The sequence below is a fragment of the Natrix helvetica genome, assembly GCF_964273705.1.
Source record: "Natrix helvetica genome assembly, chromosome: 5".
In the NCBI taxonomy this organism is placed as follows: domain Eukaryota; kingdom Metazoa; phylum Chordata; class Lepidosauria; order Squamata; family Natricidae; genus Natrix; species Natrix helvetica.
The window spans coordinates 144,186,408-144,206,660 of NC_138551.1; the positions used below are offsets into that span (position 1 = coordinate 144,186,408).

The 20,253-nt window shown below is 51.6% G+C and overlaps 1 protein-coding gene across 8 annotated transcripts in view; it reads left to right on the top strand.

Annotated features, from left to right (window-relative positions):
- HSPG2 (heparan sulfate proteoglycan 2) overlaps nucleotides 1–20,253 on the top strand; it is a 128,068-nt gene that overhangs the window by 41,762 nt on the left and 66,053 nt on the right. For 7 of the 8 annotated variants that reach the window (XM_081954564.1, XM_081954566.1, XM_081954567.1 and 4 more), the window contains 18 exons: nucleotides 1,994–2,254; nucleotides 2,350–2,469; nucleotides 2,722–2,853; nucleotides 3,143–3,287; nucleotides 3,375–3,526; nucleotides 3,913–4,059; nucleotides 4,167–4,330; nucleotides 5,922–6,101; nucleotides 7,063–7,259; nucleotides 9,111–9,258; nucleotides 10,543–10,670; nucleotides 11,404–11,490; nucleotides 12,761–12,840; nucleotides 14,366–14,430; nucleotides 16,570–16,710; nucleotides 16,842–17,024; nucleotides 18,221–18,400; nucleotides 19,888–20,006. In XM_081954564.1, coding sequence (XP_081810690.1) covers nucleotides 1,994–2,254; nucleotides 2,350–2,469; nucleotides 2,722–2,853; nucleotides 3,143–3,287; nucleotides 3,375–3,526; nucleotides 3,913–4,059; nucleotides 4,167–4,330; nucleotides 5,922–6,101; nucleotides 7,063–7,259; nucleotides 9,111–9,258; nucleotides 10,543–10,670; nucleotides 11,404–11,490; nucleotides 12,761–12,840; nucleotides 14,366–14,430; nucleotides 16,570–16,710; nucleotides 16,842–17,024; nucleotides 18,221–18,400; nucleotides 19,888–20,006 — 2,629 coding nt within the window. The remainder of the gene's footprint in view (nucleotides 1–1,993; nucleotides 2,255–2,349; nucleotides 2,470–2,721; nucleotides 2,854–3,142; nucleotides 3,288–3,374; nucleotides 3,527–3,912; nucleotides 4,060–4,166; nucleotides 4,331–5,921; nucleotides 6,102–7,062; nucleotides 7,260–9,110; nucleotides 9,259–10,542; nucleotides 10,671–11,403; nucleotides 11,491–12,760; nucleotides 12,841–14,365; nucleotides 14,431–16,569; nucleotides 16,711–16,841; nucleotides 17,025–18,220; nucleotides 18,401–19,887; nucleotides 20,007–20,253) is intronic. The other variant, XM_081954568.1, reaches the window with a different exon arrangement.

Genomic DNA, 20,253 nt, shown 5'->3' on the forward strand with positions numbered 1-20,253 from the left:
TCCTCCTCCTCCTCCTCCTCCTCCTCCTCCTCCTCCTCCTCCTCTTCTTCTTCTTCTCCTTCTTCTCCTTCTTCTCCTCCTCCTCCTCCTCCTCCTTTCTTCTTCTTCTTCTTCTTCTTCTTCTTCTTCTTCTTCTTCTTCTTCTTCTTCTTCTTCTTCTTCTTCTTCTTTTTCCCCCAACTTTTGTTTATTTTTATTTCTCTTACATGCCATTTTAAGTATACAGTCACATAATTTTTATTCTTCTTTACATTTGTCATTCTTATGCATTTGTTATTTCATTTAATAGGTTATAATATAAAGTTTGGGTTGCTTTATTTACCATCCCTTCCACCTGTTGTTCCCCTTATTTTCTCTTTCTTTTCTTCCTCCCTCCCTTCTCTCCTTTCTTCCTTCCTCCTCTCCTTCCCCTTCCTTCTTCCCTTCCCTTTCTCCTACTCTTCCCCTTCCCCTTCCTACCCTCTCTCCTTCTCTTTCTCTCCCTTCCATCCTCCTCTCCTTACCTCTTTCTTCTTTCCCCCGTCTTCCTCTCATTCTCTCTTCCTCTCTCCCTTTCGTTTTCTATTGTTGCAGGTGTCTCTTTCAAATCTCAGTTTATGTTTCCTTGGGATGGTATTTCCGCCAACCCAAATATAATTTAGTATCATTTCCTATTCCCTTACCTTCGCTAATCTATCCTAACTATATTCCCCCCCCCACTCCTTTATATCTCGCTCTTGAATATATACTTCAATTCTTCTTCTTAATTTCTTCTAGTAATAAAATCAAATCAACATTAAGCATCATTATTCTCATCATACACATACAGGCAAAGTCAACAGGGAAGCCACTTAACCATCGTGGGAAGAAAAGTTGTAAAACTGGGACTCAAATTCATATCACAAATGTTTTTTTTTCTTTTTTATAAAGAATTTTATTATTTTTCAGTTACAAAGATAAACATTCCATCTTTCCTTATGCAGCGTGTCGACTGAGTACTAATATCTCTGTGTCACATCATTCCTCATTTGCCAAATCTTTCACATTTATATTAACATTATTTCCCTAAGCTTTAGTATTATAATATATTAAACAGGACAAAACTCTCAATTTTTCTTCTTAATGTCTTCTGGTAATTAGATCATATTAACCTTAAACATCATTTGTCTCATCCTACACATACTAACACTTTTCATCTTCTTTATATCTCTATCTTAATATATTTTCTATTTATTTTTTTAGCCTTCTTCATTTCCAAACTCCTTTATTTTTCTCCAACCATTGGTAAAGTACTTCCCAAATCATATAATATTCCGTTTTTGCTCTTTCTCCTTCATTGCTAATGTTAATCTCTTCATTTCTGCAGATTCTAATATTTTCCTGATCACCACCTCATCCATAGGGATCTCTACACTTTTCCAATGTTGTGGAAATACAATTCTAGCTGCGGTTAATACCGTATTTTCCGGCGTATAAGGCAACTGGGTGTATAAGACGACCCCTTACTTTTCCTGTTAAAATATAGGGTTTGGGATATACTCGCCGTATAAGACCACGCCTCTTCCGAGGCACGCCAAATAAAAAATTTAAAAACATTCCAGTATACAGCGCCCAGCCAATCACGGCGAGCAATGTATTTTCTATTAATGAATACAAGGCCTGATTGGATTGGCAGAGGGTGTGACATCATCAGCCCCCCTTCCTGACTCCAAGAGAGTCCGAGCAGGCCGGCTCGTAGCGGTATATGCTATGTGAAATTTGCCGGCTCAGTGCTGCCGCCATGGAAAATGCAGCTCAGTATAACAGCAGCAGGGGTATTTAACGGCATTCAGACCGGCTTGGAACCGGTAAGTTTCAGCTTGCCGTATACCTGGTGTATAAATTTTTGTAATGATTTTTATAGGCTAAAAAGTCAGCTTATATGCCGGAAAATACGGTATCTGGAATTTATAATAGAGAATGAATATTTAATTATGTATGTATTAACCATCGCTCTTCTTCTCTGCTCCGGTAGACCTCGAGAGACTTTTGGAGCCCACCTCCTCCCCGTCGCCCAGCACTGCCCGGCTCCCTACCACCACCTCCACGATCACCACCCACCGGGCGCCAGTTACCGTGCCTCTTCGGGTGGAGGTCTCCAAGCCCCAACAGTTCCCCGGATTGCGGCCTTGCCAGAAAGATGAGACCCCGTGCTCCAACGGGCAATGCATTCGCCGAGACTATCTTTGCGATGGCGAGCGGGACTGCCCGGATGGCAGCGACGAACAGAACTGCGGTGAGTCCCGGGGGATGCGGGTGTGCTGCGCGTGCAGGGTGTGGGAAAGAGAGAGAACCGCAACGGTAACTCTCCTTTTGTCGCCCCCCTCCAAGGCACTCCCTCGCCCTGCGAACCCAATGAGTTCCGATGCCGGAACGGGCACTGCGCTCTCACGCTCTGGCGCTGCGACGGGGACAATGACTGCGCCGACGGCTCTGACGAGCTGGACTGCCGTGAGGATCAAGAGCTTGGCGGGGCGGGTTGGGGGTGGTTGGGGGGGAGATCTCTTCTGCAAATCTTGGGTTCACGAGGGGCCAAAGCGAGACAAATGCTCAAAACTAGGAAATCGAAATCTTGGGTTTGGGAAAGAATTGGCCCCAAATTCAGGCCTCGCAGGACCCCTGAAGCCATTCAAGAGGGGCAGCTGGTAAAGACTCCTGATGCAGAGTGGGTTGATCCTCCCTCTCCTTCCTCCTTCCTTGCAGCCACCAAGGGCCCCGGAGACACCTGTGGCCCCGACCAGTTTGTCTGCCTCTCCAGCCACACCTGCATACCGGCCAGCTACCAGTGTGACAACGAGGCCGACTGCCAGGACCGCTCAGATGAGATCGGCTGCAGTGAGTGTGCGAGGATGCGGGCAAAGGCCAGGCGGGGAGGGAGGGACGGTGACCGTAGGGGAGTGCAAGGGGGTTTGGCTTCTTGGGGTTCCTCCCCCGGGAAGCTCCAAAAGATTGGCTTTCTCTTCCAAATGGGCTGCCTCTGGAAGTGGAAGATTTACCTAACCTTTAAAGTATGGCTAGGCCATCCCTCCGTATTTCCCTCCCCTGGTGCCTTTTAAGATAATTCACATTTCATTCTGCCCGACTCACCATTCTCCCTGTACCTCCTCCTCCTCCACCACCCCAGTCCCTCCACAGGTCATCACTCCCCCAGAGGAGTTCATCCAGGCCGCTCCAGGGGACACCGTTCGCTTCACCTGTGTGGCCGTGGGCGTGCCAACCCCCCTCATCTCCTGGAGGCTCAACTGGGGCCATCTCCCCGCCAGCCGCAGGTAGGCCAGCCCTGGTCGAGCCCCAACTGTTCCCCGTCCCCTCCCCCCTCAAAACTTCAGGGTGCTCAGTTCTTCCTGCTCCTACAGGGTGAGCTTGACCAGCGAGAACGGCCGGGGGACGCTAATCATCCAAGATGTCAAGGAGGCCGACCAAGGGGCTTACACCTGCGAGGCCATCAATGCCCGGGGAATGGTTTTCGGCATCCCGGACGGTGTGTTGAGCCTCACGCCTGGCCAAGGTGAGCTGCAAGAGGAGGAGCAGAGCTGGAGAATTGCACCCTTCTGTTCTCGCTGGGATTTGTTCAGGGTGAAGAGGCAGAGCTGGGCGTCACATTCTGTAACAACTGGTTCGCCCAGCTCCAGAAATGTGAGCACGCTCACGTGTGCGCCTTCCGCACAAGCGTGCGGCATCGAAACACATGGCAATTCACTCGTGTGCTCCTTCAGCACATGTGTGCAGCATCAAGGATGCAGCGATATAGGGCGGGATTGCGCCTGGGCGGATATGGGCGGAGATTGCCGCAACTGGTTCGTCCAAGCCGGTCCGAACCGGCAGCAGCTCACCACTGTGAGGCGGCCTCCCCAGCTTCTCAGTTTCTGATCCTCCCACCCCTTCACCATCTAGGACCATGCCCCGAGAGGCACTTCCACGTTGAAGAGACCGGTCAGTGCTTGCCTTGTTTCTGCTTTGGGGTCGCTAAATCGTGCCGCAGCACCGGCCGCTACCGTCAACAAATCCACCTCCAATTTGATGAACACAACAATTTCAAAGGTGAGGCAGTGGGGCAGTCTCCCCTGCCCAAGGATAGGACTGGGTGGCCCTCCTTATCCCACCTCCCACCGACCCACCCGGCTTGTTGAATTCCTCTTTATTCCCAGGGGTGAACGTGACCACGCTCGATCAGCCCGGCACGCCTCCCCTCGCCTCGACGCAGATGCTCATCGACCACAGCGCGCAGGAGTTCCAGCTGGTCGATCTCTCGCGACGCTTCCTGGTGCACGACTCCTTCTGGACTCTCCCCAAGCAGTTCCTGGGGAACAAGGCAAGGGCAGCAGACGGCACCCACTTCCCGGATGCCCGCCCATCTCCTGGGTCTTTTTTTAAAATGTTTTATTTATTTTATTTATAATACTTTCCATCTCCATCAAACAGTGTGTGAACTGGGTACAATTATTTGGGAGTTCATAGTCCACATATTTGTTGTTATATTCATTGCAATAACATTTATAATACAACTACCGTATTTTTCTGAGTACAAGATGCACCTTTTTCCCTCAAAAAAGAGCCTGAAAATCTGGGTGCATCTTATACGCTGAATACAGCATTTTCTGCCTCCTGAAACTCCGCCCCTTCACCAAAATGGCTACGCAGAGCCTGTAGAAGGCTTTAGAGAGCTCCTGGGGGCTGTGAAAGGCAGAAATGAGTGAAAAACGGGCTGTTTTTTGCTCAATTTTGCCCTCCCCCCAGCCGCCAGGAGTAGTCTATAAGCCTCCTAAAGGCTATGCATGCAGGTTTTTTAACAAAAAATGGGCCCGTTTTGGTGTGCCTTATACTCCGAAAAATACGGTATATATTAAGATAATTACAATAATACATACTGTATTTTTCGGAGTATAAAACACACTTTTCTCCCCCTAAAAGAGTGTGGAAACATTGGTGCGTCTTATATGCTGAATACAGCTAATTTTGGCCTCCCCCTGCATCCCATTTTTGTGAGAAACGGGCCATTTTTTGCAAAAATGGGGCGTTTTTGCCTCTCCCCCAGAAAGGGGCCATTTTTGCCAGTTTTTCACCAAAACAGACATTTTTCCCTTCCCCCAGCCCTACTGAAGCCTGCAGAGTGCTCCTGGGGGCCGGGGAGGACAAAAATAAATTTCTTACTTACCTCTTCAAAATCTTGGTGTGTCTTATACATCGGTCTTATAGTCCGAAAAATACGGTAATATCATCATAAACTTTTCTCCAGAGTACCATTTTCTCTTCTTGTATCTCCTCCTTCCTAACTTCTGTTTCTATTCTCTAGCCACTGATGAAATACATCCCATGTCAAAAAATACTCAGTTTCTTCTCTCTCCTTGATAATAAGCATTAATCTGTTCGTTTCTGCGCATTGCATTATTTTCTGAATCACCCTCTCATCTGACGGGGTCTCTCCTCACTCTTCCACTGTTGTGCAAATACGATCCTAGCTACAGTCAGTGCATGTAAAATCAAATATATAGTCTTTTTGTTGTATTTTTCCGGTAGGATGCCCAAGAAAAATGTCTCTGGTCTTATGTATTTTCGACCCGTATTTTTTAGTTTTGGGACATGTCCACCACATATGGAAATAGGAACCTGGTGTTTGGTTACCTTTCCAACATTTGGCCGATCTATCTTTATACGTTCTAGCTTTAGAACGTTCACCGCCCCGAGTCCCTTCACACCGCCCCAAGTCTTTTCGCACCGCCCCGAGTCCCTTTGCACCGCCCCGAGTCCCTTCGGGGAGAGGGGGCGGTCTAGAAGTCTAATAAACTAAACTAACCTTGCCGGTGCGAAGTGCCATCTATAAAACATTTTGAAAAGAGTCTGGGCACTCTTGTATACCCGCTTACCCCTCCCCAGGCAACCAGCTTTCCCCACTTTCCCTGCAGGTGGATTCCTACGGAGGCTCCCTCCAGTACACAGTGCGTTACCACTTGGGCCGAGGACAGTCAGAGCCTGTCCGGAAGCCAGACGTGGTCCTTGTGGGCAACGGGCAGAAACTGCTTTACCGGCTACAGGCACCTCCCGAGCCCTTTGTGGTCAACCGGCGCCAAGTCCATTTCACAGAGGTGAGTGCCAGGGGAGACAGGGATGACGGGATGGAGGAGGAGAACATTTGTTTCTTGCTGGGAGGGTCTTCTGAGATAGACCCGATAAAAACCTGACCCAGTTTCCCAAACAGGACAAACCCTCTGTATTTTAAATCAATGATTCCTTTATTAGGAACGCCGGCAGCCCCGGTAAAAAGTTTCTCTCTCACCGCAGGCTAGCAAGTCTGTCCGGCAAGGAGATTAATAGTTGCCCGCCACATCTATTCATCTCCGCCCCCTGCCTTTTATCCCCAGAGCTAGGGTGGGGCTTCGCAAGCAGTTGTGGCACTTCCGTCCCAAGGACCGGCCCATAGATTTCCACTGCTCTCCTCTCCTCTGCCTTTTATCCCCAGAGCTAGGGTGGGGCTTCGCTAGCAGTTGTGGCTCTTCCGTCCCAAGGACCGGCCCATAGATTTCCACTACTGCTCTCCTCTCCTCTGCCTTCTGCGCATTTGTGCATCAGGCATAGGATCCAGCTGTTCCTCCTCTTCCTCATCAGCCACTTCTAAACCTGGGGGCGGTTGACTCTTCCTCTGAGGGCTGACGGACAGCTCAGGCTCCATCGTTGTCTCTCTCTCTCTCTCTGACAGCTCCATTCCCTCTTCTCCCTTGGAGCTCTCAGGTTGCCCTGATGCTAACCCTAACTCCCACCGCGCCTCCTCCTCCTCCTCTGATTCGGCTGCTGGAGGGGACCGGCGGCTGACAGGCCACAACACCCCCTGCCAAATGGGACATACACTCCCATTTTTTTAGTGTTTCCAAGGACTTGGGATGCTGATCCTAGAGCTGGCCCCTTTCATCCTTGCATTAACCAAGCTTTGAAGTAGGCCACATTGGGTCTGACTCGTGGCTCCAGGAATAAGACAAGCTGCAGGCCACGGGAGGGGAATTCATAACACTGGCAAGATTGGCGGAGTCTGATCATGTTTTATACCCACAGGGGAGCTGGCAGAAGGAATCCGGGGAGCCCGTGAGCCGGGAGGGGCTGCTCCTCGTCCTGCAGAACCTGGAGGCCATCATGATCCAGACGGTGTACGATAATCGGATGGCCACGGTGGGACTGAGCAACGTCGCCATGGACACCACCACCACAGAGGTCACCAGCCTGGGTGTGGCGCATCATGTGGAGGAGTGCAGGTACCAGCCAGGGGGGGCGGTTACTTATGGGGAATCTCTAGGACCACAATCGGTTTGGGGGAAGAGGGCCTATCGGATCACACATTCCCCATAACCAAGTTGGCTTTGGAGTCAGATAACGCTTTTAGCTTGTTCCCCAGTTTGTTTGGGTTAGAGGGTGAACATGGAAGAGAGGATTAACAGAATGTGTGTCTACCCCCTCCCCCTCAATCATAGAAAGGGGAGCCTCTAAGGCCTGGAAGAACAGGGCCACTCTATGTTCTGACCGAGGCTTCCCAAAAACCATGAAGCCGACTCCTCGTCCTGATAAAACCACTTTTATTTAGTTCAAAAGGAATTCCTCTCCAGCAAAGTCCCGGCCAACAGTCTTTTAAGAGATTTCACAACTGCAGACCTTGATCAGGCTTGGAGAGCTGCCAGGCCGATATCTTCCAAACTCCATGCTGTAGCAGCAATTCCTTGGCAAGAAGTCAGGAACGGATCTTCACCCGAATGGATTGAACTCATTGTCTCCTGCAAACTCCACTCCCTTTTTGCTCCTCTTTTATTCCCTATGGGAGGGGCCATTCACCGTCCACCTGTGGCTTTACTCCCGAGTCAGTCTTTATTCCTTAGCTGTTCCCTTCGTCTGGCAACTCTGCACTTGCGCACACTAGGAACAGGCTCCAGCCGTTCGTCTGCCTCACTGATGTCTGACTCTGAAGGCAGCTGATAACTGGCATACGGCCCTGGACCCCTCTCTGCCTCCGACACAGAGCCCTTACCAGAGCCTTCCCCAGACTCCAGACTGGCCCAGGTTCCTCCCCAACCTCCTCACTGTCTGAGTCTACCGCCAGCTCTGCTGGCGGGCCACAACACTTTAGGATTCCTCTAACTTTTGCCTTCCGATGATCCACGGCTTCTACTTCGATCAGGCAGCAGAAATTCTTTTGCACTAAAATATTATTTCCCTCCTTGCACGGGACAGCCATTTTGCAGACATCTTTGTCCTCTATTTACTCTGAGTAGACCTATCGGGCTTGGCTATGCCCTGCTGAAACTCCCTGCCATGACCTCTTCGGGCAATCGTGCTTCCACCTAGAGCCGTTCTAAAATAGCCAGAACAAGGACAAGCTTTGCACTACCCCCTCACTCGCCTTGCCTGTTGTGGTCCACCAGCGGCCAGTGCAGCTGGCAGCAGATTCGGACAGTGAGGAAGTTGGGGAGGAACATGGGACAGTCCTGGAGACTGGGGAAGGCTCGGACGAGGGCTCTGCATCAGAGGCAGAGAGGGGGCCAGTGCCATCTGGGAGTTATGTGCTGCCTCCAGAGTTGGACAAGAGCGAGGCAGAGGGGGAGCCTGTTCCCAGTGCGCACATGCGCAGAGCTGCGAGAAGGCAAGAACAGTAAAGAAAAAAGGGACAACTCGGGAGTAAGGCTTGGAGGTGATTGGCCCCTCCCATAGGACATAAAAGAGGAGCAAAGGCACATGAGCCTTTGCAGGAAGCAACTTTGTTCATGCTGGTTGGTTTAAATTCTGAAGCTCTGTTTTGATTCTTTGCTCCGCGTGACCTTGCAAGCTAATTGCCATTAGGTCTTTGGCAGCGTTTCAAGGAAGATAAAAGTTGGGTGTTTATCAGCCTTATCCCGAAAGACTTTGACAGACTGCTCTCGGACTCTTTACAAACTATTTGTGACTCATTACGGGCTGTGAATGAACATAATTCATAGCCTTTGAAATAAAAAAAGGGGTTTGGGGACTACGTGTGTGCTTTTTACTGTATCAGGAAGCCTAGATCAGAACATTGCCCATTGTCTCCGCTGGCAGGGGCAGCTGGTAGTTGTAGCTACCACTCATCCTTCCTTCTGCAGGTGCCCCGTGGGCTACTCTGGCCTCTCCTGCGAGCAGTGCGAGCCTCACTTCAAGAGAGTCTCCGGCGGCCCCTACCTGGGCATCTGTTCCGGCTGCAGCTGCCATGGCCACTCCACCTCCTGCGACCCCTTCTCGGGATACTGCCTGGTGAGTGGCTCAGCAGCAGGACTTGGGGAGGGGCAGGGTGGGCCCTAAAGTTTGGGGGTGCTCCAAAACAAGCTTTAGACTTAGGGTGTGCCGACTGGAGAACCTAGGGCAGTGATGGCTAACCTTTTTGTTGTCACGTGCCGAGAGCTCGTGTGCACCCGCTCCTGCACCCATAATGCAATGTTAATGTGGCACACACACACACCGTGCGCCCCAGGTTGGTGCAGGAGGTCCCCTGTGCCTTTTATGGGGCCTGGAAGGCCTCCTGCATCAACCTGGAAGCCAAAATGGGGCGTGGGAGGGGCGTGCAAGACTCCAAAATGCAATGCAACTACCCTCCCACACATACGCGCTAGAGACCTGAAGACCAGTTGGCTGGTGGGAGGTGTGCTGGTGGAGCTGGGCTGGGACGATGGCTGGGGTGCCCACAGAGAGGGCTCTACGTGCCACCTATGGCAGGCATGCCGTAGGTTCGCCATCACGGACCTAGGGGTACGGCTGGGAAACTTTTCAAGCAGCAAAGCCTGTCCTACAAGCGCCATGGCAGCGGAGTGGTTAGAATGTGGTATTGCAGACTAATTCTGCCGACTGCCAGCAGTTCGATTCTCACCGGCTCAAGCTTTCCATCCTTCTGAGGTTGGAAAATTAAGAACTCAGATTGTTGGGGATAAGATGCTGACTTTGTAAACCACTTAGAGAGGGCTGTAAACAGTGGCGGGAATCAAATCATTTAACAACAGGTTCTGTGGGCGTGGCTAGGTGGGCATGGCTTGGTACTGTGCAGTGGGGGTTAATTGCTTCGGCAGGCCGTAGTTTGAGGATCCCTGCTCTAAGGCACCAGCCAAGGTGTGTGAGGCTAATAAGTAGTGGCTGGGCAGGGCAGGGCGGGGCCAGCCAGCAATTTAACAACCGGTTCGGCTGAAGTGGTGTGAACCGGTTGAATACCACCACTGACTGTAAAGCATTGTGAAGCGGCATATAAGTGCCCTTGCTAAGTGGTGGCGTTGCATTGTTTGGTGCGCGGGGCAAAACAAATTAAGATTTGCAAAACTGAGACACAGATATCCACCCCAAATCCTTTTACTCCTCTGTCATTTCCCAACCCTCTTCCCAAAACACTTCCCCTTTTCTTGGTGTGCCACCCCCCCAAATGCATCTATATGGAGTTCGGGCATCTCCAGGGCATGAAACTTCGACGAGGTCCCAGATCTAAAAGGCAATGGTTCTTGGACCGGAGCAGAGTTCTAACCTCTCATGGGCCCCTCCTCCTCTCTCTTCCTTCAGAACTGCCAGCACAACACTGAAGGGCCACGATGCGACAAATGCAAGCTGGGCTTCTTTGGTGATGCCACCCAGGCCACCCCGGCGGCGTGCCGGCCTTGCCCATGCCCGTACACCGAAGCTCCGCGCAGGTGAGGAAAGGGAGGGGTTGTTTAGGGGGTGGAGTGTTTGGGCCAGCTCGTACTCTCTGCCCAGATTTCTGTACTGCGCCACGATGGTGCAGTGGTTAGAATGCAGCACTGCAGGCTACTTCTGCCGGTTGCCGGCTGCCTGCAATTTGGCAGTTCGAATCTCACCAGGCTCATGGTTGACTCAGCCTTCCGTCCTTCCGAGGTGAGTAAAATGAGGACCCAGATTGTTGGGGGCAAGAGGCTGACTCTGTAAACCACTTAGAGGGGGCTGTAAAGCACTGTGAAGCGGTATATAAGTCTAAGGGCTATTTGCTATCTTCTTTCCCTCCTTCCCAGTGGTTAGAATGCGGTATTGCAGGCTAACTCTGCCCAATGCCAACAGTTCGATCCTGATTGGCTGCAGGTTGACTGAGCCTTCCATCCTTCAGAGGCTCACTCTGTAAACTGCTTAGAGAGGAATTTAAAGGCACTGTGAAACGGCATATAAGTCTAAGTGCTATGGCTATTGAATGTTGTCCCCCCCCCCCTCGCTCGAGGAAAGAAAACTAAACTCTCAGGGCCTGAGAAAAGCCAGGTTCCCTTCCTTCCATCATATACACACCTTTCCACAGCCATCTTCAGGTGCTGCACTGGTGCAACCTCTGCACTTTGAGTGAGCTGCACCAGTGGGGCTCGCCGGAGGCCAGGCAGAGCTCCCTGGCAGCCCAGCCTTATGGCGCTTTCCCTCTGGCAGGTTTTCCAACTCCTGCTTCTTGGATACGGACAGACAGGCGACCTGCGATGCCTGCTTCCCGGGCTACACCGGACGCCGCTGTGAAAGGTAACAGGCACAGAGCTCTTGCCTCTTGCCCCACCCCAGGAGTGTGGGGCTGCAGCAGCTCTGTTGTGCTAAGGTGCGTGGGGAGGGGGGATGAGGTTATGGCCAGGTGACATATCCGAGGGAGGAAATGGTGGGATTCAAATTTTTTTACTACTGGTTCTGTGGGCGTGGCCTGGTAGGTGTGGCATGGCTTGATGAGTGTGGCAGGGGAAGGATACTGCGAAATCTCCAGTCCCTCCCCACTCCAGGGGAAGGATACTGCAGAATCCCCATTCCCTCCCCACTCCAGGGGAAGGATACTGCAGAATCCCCATTCCCTCCCCACTCCAGGGGAAGGATACTGCAGAATCCCCATTCCCTCCCCACTCCAGGGGGAGGATACTGCAAACTCCCCATTCCCTCCCCACTCCAGGGGAAGGATACTGCAAACTCCCCATTCCCTCCCCACTCCAGGGGAAGGATACTGCAAAATCCCCATTCCCTCCCCACTCCAGGGGAAGGATACTGCAAACTCCCCATTCCCTCCCCACTCCAGGGGAAGGATACTGCAGAATCCCCATTCCCTCCCCACTCCAGGGGAAGGATACTGCAAAATCCCCATTCCCTCCCCACTCCAGGGGAAGGATACTGCAGAATCCCCATTCCCTCCCCACTCCAGGGGAAGGATACTGCAAAATCCCTCTTCCCTCCCCACTCCAGGGGAAGGATACTGCAAATCCCCATTCCCTCCCCACTCCAGGGGAAGGATACTGCAAACTCCCCATTCCCTCCCCACTCCAGGGGAAGGATACTGCAAAATCCCCATTCCCTCCCCACTCCAGGGGAAGGATACTGTAAAATCTCCATTCCCTCCCCACTCCAGGGGAAGGATAGTGTAAAATCTCCATTCCCTCCCAATCCAGGGGAAGGATACTGCAAAATCCCCATTCCCTCCCCACTCCAGGGGAAGGATACTGCAAAATCCCCATTCCCTCCCCACTCCAGGGGAAGGATAGTGTAAAATCTCCATTCCCTCCCAATCCAGGGGAAGGATACTGCAAAATCCCCATTCTGTCCCGATCAGCTGGAGACTCGGGAGGCAGAGAATAGATGGGGCAGGGCCAGCCAGAGGTGGTATTTGCCAGTTCTCTCAACTACTTAAAATTTCTGCTACCAGTTCTCCAGAACTGGGCAGAACCTGCTGAATACCACCTCTAGAGGGAGGGCTTTCCTTTCGAGATGGGGGTGGTGGTGGCCTCTGATTGGCCTTGTCCATCCCTGCTCTTTCCAGGTGTGCTCCTGGCTACAAAGGCAACCCCATCCAGCCAGGCGGGAAGTGTGTGCCGATTGGAGGAGAAACCGAGATTCCAGGTAACCTCCTTGGGATCCCAAAGGGCTATTTCAAAGTCCCTGAAGGCCCAGCGGGACTGAACGCCCTCAAGGAGAGGGGGTGGGATGTCGAGAAAGCCTTCGTCCTGCTGGTATGAAATTTCTGCTTTTATTCCGGCTGTTCTTGTTGCCCCATCTGGGAGCAAACCCTTCTCCTGGAGACCGGCTCCTTGGCCTCCCCATCCTCCACAGCCAGCCTCAAATCCCACAGAGGGGTAGTGTCAGGGTGTGCACAGTGTGACTACTATTTTGAGACAACCCAGGAGCAAAATACAGTACACAGAGGTTTTGTCTTTCAAATTGTGGTTTATATACAGGACTTACATATACCTATATACACGTCTTAGGCAAATACCAGGCAATCAATCAATCTTCAACTCTACATGGAGAACTGTAAGATTTTGTTGCTTAAACTCAAATCCAGAAGCACACACAGATAACCGATGCAGCAGGATTCCTTCACTTCTATATATACATAAGAATAGATGAATCAATGTACAATACCAACAGGTGGTTTTCCCAAGTAAACACAAGGTAGGAGAGTTACAGGCAAACACAAGCCGTTAGCTCCATTTCAGCAGACAAGCCCAGACAGACTGCTTGTTTACTTCTCAGAGCAACAGACTGCTTAAGTTTCTGTTTCAATTCTTTGCACAGATTCAGCTCTGTTTAAGCTCCCATTGGCTGACTTAGTTGCTATGCCTATTTATCGGCTGACCTCATTCCCATGTCTCTCCCAGTCATGAATATTTTAACAAGAACCACAATGGAGATAGAACACGAGGAGAGAGAGACACCCTCACATAGCCTCCCTTTTATTTGTTTGTTTGTTTGTTTGTTTGTATGTATGTATGTATGTATGTATGTATGTATGTATGTATGTATGTATATATTTGTGTTACAACCCCTGGTATGCCCAAATATGGGAGGGAACTCACTACTCCCCCTTTCTGTCTATCGGCTCACTGCAGGAGACCATCCAGGCAGAAAACCATATTTTTAATGTTTTTATATTTGTGTTGTATTTGTCCTGATAAATAAATAAAGGGAGACTAGTATAGATCTATTTCAAGCTATTTAGCTCTCATCAGCTAGCCATACCCTTACTGGGATTCGAACAGTTGATAAGGAGGAGAGCCTGTGGCTTACTGGCTAATACATCCGCCTAATATGTAATACAGCCCAGGTTCGAATCCCAGTAAGGGTATGGCCAGCTGATGAGAGCTAAATAGCTTGAAATAGATCTATACTAGTCTCCCTTTATTTATTTATCAGCACAAATTCAACATTCATACATATACATACATACATATATACATATACATATACATATACAGTTTCTTAAAGTGATAGTAACCCTTCTGACTCATCCTCATGTCATCATCTCGGTTTATAGCCTTTAAAGCAGCTGGTCAGCTATTAAATTGTCATTACCCTGACAGGTAGTGTAAACTAGGCCGGCCCTGAAGGAGGTGCCTTGTCTCTCTCTCTCTCTCTCTGTCTGTAGGGAAGGAGGTCATCTGTGACGAGCGAGGGGGCAGGAAGGCCTCAGATGGGGGCTGCCGCTGTAAGGTAAGAGGATGGCACTGGGGGATGGAGCATCGCCTTAGGAAAGGAGGCAGTTTGCTGCGCGCGCACACAAACACCCACACATCCACACCCAGCTCTTCCTCAAGAGGTTGGTACCTCTGGAATAGTGAAGTGGATTTGTGGTTCAGCCAAATGAAAAGGGGGGGCTTCTGTATTTGGACTTTGGATGCTGAAATTCCAAATGTGTATATACGTGCAAGCACACACCAGTCCCACTTCAGGAAAGAGCTGTGCCGAGCCAATCTTGTCCTCTGGGTCCTTGTTTCCTTTTCGAACGTCTGAATCCAAGAGGGCGTGAGATTAAAATATTAGAAAGGGTTTGGCGCTGCAGAGTAGAAATCTGCTTGGCAGAACCCAGTGGTGGGATTCAGCCAGTTCGCACCTATTTGGGACACCTGTTGTTAACTTTCTAAGCAGTTTGGAGAACCGGTTGCTGGAAGAAATCTCCTTTTGTTTTTTCCCCACTTTACAGGGCTAATCCTGTAAGGAAGGCAGGAAGGAAACATTCTGTTGTTTCTAGCCTAATCTTTGTTGTCCTACTTACAGAAACCGCCTCTCCGGTTAACCCTCATTACATTGTAACAGCTCGGCGAAATGCCCATCGACCTGCGTGGCCACACACACAGGGACGTGCAGTCAGGGGAGGCAGGGGAGGCAGAGCCTCACCGCTCTCATCATGAAAATAAAAAAAAGGGGGGAAAGGCGCTGAGAAGCCTTCCGCACACGTGGTCGGGAATGGGACCACGTGTGCAGGAGGCTCCTCTAGCCTCAGCCTCCCTCCTGCACACATGGGCCCATTCCCCGCCTTCCTAAGTCAACATGAAGGGGACCGCGGAGCGTGAGCTGCGGTCCCGCGGAGCGTGCTCCGTGGTCCCCTTCATGTTGACTCAGGAGTCAGGAAGGAGGGGAATGGGACTACGTGTGCAGGAGGCTGAGGCAGCTTCAGCCTCCTGCACACGTGGTCCCATTCCCCGCCTTCCTGAGTCAACATGAAGGGGACCACGGCTCACGCTGATGACGTCACCAGCCTCACCAGCCATAAACCTCACCGCACGTCACTGCACACACACATGGTCACATGACCATCGCTCCCCGCCTACCCAGCTGCTCATTAGGGCAGAGAACTGGTCGTTAAATCGTTTCAATCCCACCACCGGCAGTACCCAGTGGTGGGATTCAGCCGGTGTAACAACCAGTTCACTTCACACACGTGCACATTGCATTTGAAATCAGCACTAAATCTGACCTTTTCCGGCAGCTTGGGTGAGTAAAACAGCTGAGACGCAGCAATCCGTTCTGCCGCGCCAATCAGCTGGACCTCAAACAAAGGAAATATAGGATGGAATAGAGCAGGGGCATGTGGGCGGGGCTAACTGATCGCTGGAACGACCGGTTTGCCCGAACTAATCTGAACTGGCTGAATCTCACCCCTGGCATAACCCCCTCATTCTGGGGAGGTGGTCCAGGGGGGAATTCCCGGAGTGTGGAAAGGCTGACGGGGAGCCAACACAAGCAGGCTGCTTGGCTTAAGGTGGCTGGGTGACCTCAGCCATTCCCGTTTGGCAGCCAGGGTTTAGGGCGGAGGCTGTTTACAGAGCCGGCCACTGTTTTGGCACCCCATGTGAACCGTCTCTCTCTCTTCTCCCTCTTTCTTCCCTCTCCCTCTCTCCTCTCTCTCTCCCTCTCTTTCTCTTTTCTCTCTCTCCCGCTCCCTTGCTCTCCCTTTCCATCTCCCTCTCTCTCTTCTCTCTCCCTCCCTCTCTTCTCTCTCCCTTTCCCTCTCCCCCCTCTCTCTTCTCTCTCTCCTTCTCTTTCTCTTTTCTCTCTCTCCCTCTCCCTTGCTCTCCCTTTCCCTCTCTCTTGCCCTCCCTCACTGTCTTCTCTCTCCCTTTCCCTCTCCCCCTCCCTCCCCTCTCTCTCTTCTCTTTCCCTTTCCCTCTCCTTCTCTCTCTATTCTCTCCCTCCCTCCCTCCCTCCCTGTCCCTCTTTCTCTTTTCTCTCTCTCTCTCCCTCTCCCTCGCTCTCACTTTCCTTCACTCTCTCCCTCCCCCTTCTCCCCCCTCTATTCCCTCTCTCTCTCTCTCTCTCTCCCGCTCTCTTTCTCTCTCTCCCTCTCTCCAGCCCAACGTCCAAGGGCGATCGTGTAATGAGTGTGCCACGGGCAGCTTCCACCTGAGCCACGGGAACCCCGAGGGTTGTCTCCGCTGCTTCTGCATGGGGGTCTCACGCCAGTGCGCCAGCTCCTCTTGGAACAGAGATCAGGTAGAGCACTTGGGGCGGATTCCTTCAAGGAGTGGGGGAGGGGAACGGGCACCCCCAGGAAGGCACAACACTGAAGTTTCCTCCGAAGCCCTTTCTGCAATTGATCCCCCCAACTTTGCTCCTGGCTCTAGGTGCAGCTGGCTCATGAGGATGCCCAGAGAGGGCAGTTCAGTCTTGCCAACTCCGCCAACACCCGGACGGTCAGCGAAGGGATCAGCTTTACAGGGGGCTCGGAGCTCACCTTCTCTTCCTTCCACATTCTGCCACGGGATGTCTACTACTGGTTGCTGCCCGAGCGCTTCAGGGGAGACAAGGTGCCCTGGGGGGGATGAGAAGGGCGGGACAGGGGTTCAGATGCCGGGTGGGATCTGTTGTGACCTGCCAGCGGCCAGTGGAGCTGGTGGCAGATTTGGACAGTGAGGAGGTTGGGGAGGAACATGGGCCAGTCCTGGAGTCTGGGGAAGGCTCTGTGTCGGAGGCAGAGAGGGGTATGCCAGTTATCAGCTGCCTTCGAAGTCAGACATCAGTGAGGCAGAAGAACTGCTGGAGCCTGTTCCCAGTGTGCGCATGCACAGAGTTGCCAGACGAAGGGAACAGCTAAAGAATAGGGGTCGACTTGGGAGTAAGGCCACAGGTGGACAATGAATGGCCCCTCCCAGAGGAAATAAAAGAGGGGTGAAAGGGGAGTGGAGCTTGCAGGAGACCATTAGTTCGCTTCATTGGTTCCTGACTCTCCGAGACTCCTGGCCAAGTTCTGCAGATATCAACCTGGCAGCTCTCCAAGCCAGATAAGGTCCGTGACCGTAAATCCTCCCTCGAAAAACTTTGCTGGATGTGAATGAGCAGAATTCACAGTCAATTAATAAAAGGGGTTTTTGTCGGGACAAGGAGTTTGCTTCAGGCTCTTGGGGAGCCTCGCTCAGAACCCTCCAGACTGTTAGATTGTTCTTTAAGTGACTTCTACAGATGCCCAGAGTTGTTGGTTACAAGATGGGCATCAAATAAGTTTCATGATAAAAATAAACGCAGGCAGTCCTCGACTTACAACAGTTGTTGTAAGTTTAGCAACCATTCGAAGTTACAACAGCGCTAAAAAAGTGACTTATGACCGGTTTTCGCATTGACGACCATTGCAGTACCCTCATGATCGAAATTCCTACTCTTGGCGACTTAGCTCCTATTTATGACGGTCACAGCGTCCCTGGGGTCATGTGATTTCCCCCTTTTGCGGCCTCCTGACGAGCAGAGCCCATGGGGAAATCCACCAGACTCGCTGAACCACCGCGCGACTCGCTTCCCGGCCGTCGCGATTCAAACGATGACAAGAACGGGCCCGTAAAATGGTCAAGGCTCACTTGAGAAGCGTTTCATTTGGCAAAATTGGGGCTCTGTTGGGGGGAGGGTCATACCTGGGGGGGCTACCTGTACAGAGTTCAATCCTGGGGCTCCCCCCCGGTGGAAGAGTTTGAGGGGCAACCAGCGGCGAGACTGATCTCTGCTCCATCCCCAGGTGACCTCGTACGGCGGAGAGCTACGCTATACCATCAGCCACGATGCCTACCCCGGCTCCCCTCTGCTGCGTGACCAGGCCGACGTTGTGATCCAGGGAAACGGCATTTTCTTGGAACACGTGGCTACCAGCACCCCTCTGCCCGGGGAGCCAACCACCTTCGCCGTGCCCTTCCGGGAGGTGAGAACCTAACCTGGCAGGAAGTAGCCTTCAATTCAGGTTTCGGCTGCTATGGGTTCGCCCCGATTCAGGAGAACCCGTAGCTAACGTTATGGCCGGTTCGGAGAACCTCCACATCCCACCCCTTTCTGGGTCTGCCCTGCCCCTCCCATCTCTACCCTCCCAGGAGTCACCATGCGGCCTGTTTCGGATGCAAGGTGTGCAGGGCCTATGCGGAGGCTTGGGGAGAGGGGAAACGGGACTACCGGAAGTTCCGGAAGTCTGGAAACGGGCTCGTTCCGGCGTCCGGAGGGCCTCTGGAGCCTGGGGGAGGAGGTTTTCACCCTCCCAGAGGCTCAAGGAAAGTCGCCACGATGCAAAAAAGATGTGGAGACTCTAGAAAGAGTGCAGAGAAGAGCAACAAAGAGGATTAGGGGACTGGAGACTAAAACATATGAAGAACGGTTGCAGGAACTGGGTATGTTTAGCTTAAGAGAAAGAAGGACTAGGGGAGACATGATAGCAGTGTTCCAATATCTCAGGGGTTGCCACAAAGAAGAGGGAGTCAAGCTATTCTCCAAGGCACCTGAGGGTAGAACAAGAAGCAATGGGTGGAAACTAATCAAGGAGAGAAGCAACTTAGAACTGAGGAGAAATTTCCTGACAGTGAGGGCAATTAATCAGTGGAACAGAAGTTGCCTCCAGAAGTTGTGAATGCCCCAACACTGGAAGTCTTTAAGAAGATGTTGGATAGCCATCTGTCTGAAACGGTGTAGGGTTTCTTGCCTAGGCAGGGGGTTGGACTAGAAGACCTCCAAAGTCCCTTCCAACTCTGTTATTGTATTGTATAAAGTCTCAGGAGCTTGGGGAAGGCCGAAAACACCCTCCCCCCCCGTGGTGCAGGAGGATGACTAGGCCACACCCACCATGGCCACACCCACCCAGCAACCAAAGAACCCATTGCTAAAAATTTTGAAGCCCGCCCCTGCTTAGATTCTACCTGAGCCTTCGCTCTACCTGCCCAGCCAAAGATGGGGACTCTCTGTGGAAAATGGAGTGTGTCTGTGTGTGTGTGTGTGTGTGTGTGTGTGTGAGTTCTCATTCCCCCACTTTGAGGGGAGGTCTGGTGGCTCAGTGGCTGAGACGCTGAGCTTGTCGATCAGAAAGTTCGGCGGTTCGAATCCCTAGCGCTGCGTAACGGACTGAGCTCCCACGACTTGTCCCAGCTCCTGCCAACCTAGCTGTTTGAAAGCACGTAAAAAATGCAAGTAGAAAAATAGGAACCACCTTTGGTGGGAAGGGAACAGCGTTCCGTGCGCCTTCGGGAGTTGAGTCACGCCGACCACATGACCACGGAGACGTCTTCGGACAGCGCTGGCGCTTCGGCTTTGAAACGGAGATGAGTACCGTCCCCTAGAGTCGGGAACGGTTAGCACGCATGTCATTTTCGGCTCTAGGTAGCAAAAGGCAGCCTTCACACGCACACAGACACCAATCTTCTCTTTTAGCAAGCCTGGCGCCGTGCCGATGGGCAGAATGCCACCCGGCAGCACCTCCTGATGGCGCTGGCTGACATCGATGTTTTCATGATACGGGCCTCCTACGCCGAGCGGCCTTCCGAGACCAGGTAGGAGGGCCTGGGGGGTGAAAGAGGTCCTGAATTGTGCCAGACAGGAGGGAGTCAGGGGGCTGGTGGGTGGGGGGGTAAATCTTTTTTTATTACATATTTTAACATATTTTATAAACAAAGTGTTGTCAGGATTTCCCCCCCTTTACATCTCCTGTTATGCATAATTCATTTTACATCCTATTTTCATTTCACATTCATCTTATTTTCATTCCATATTTTCCAGCTTCTTAATATATAAACAGTA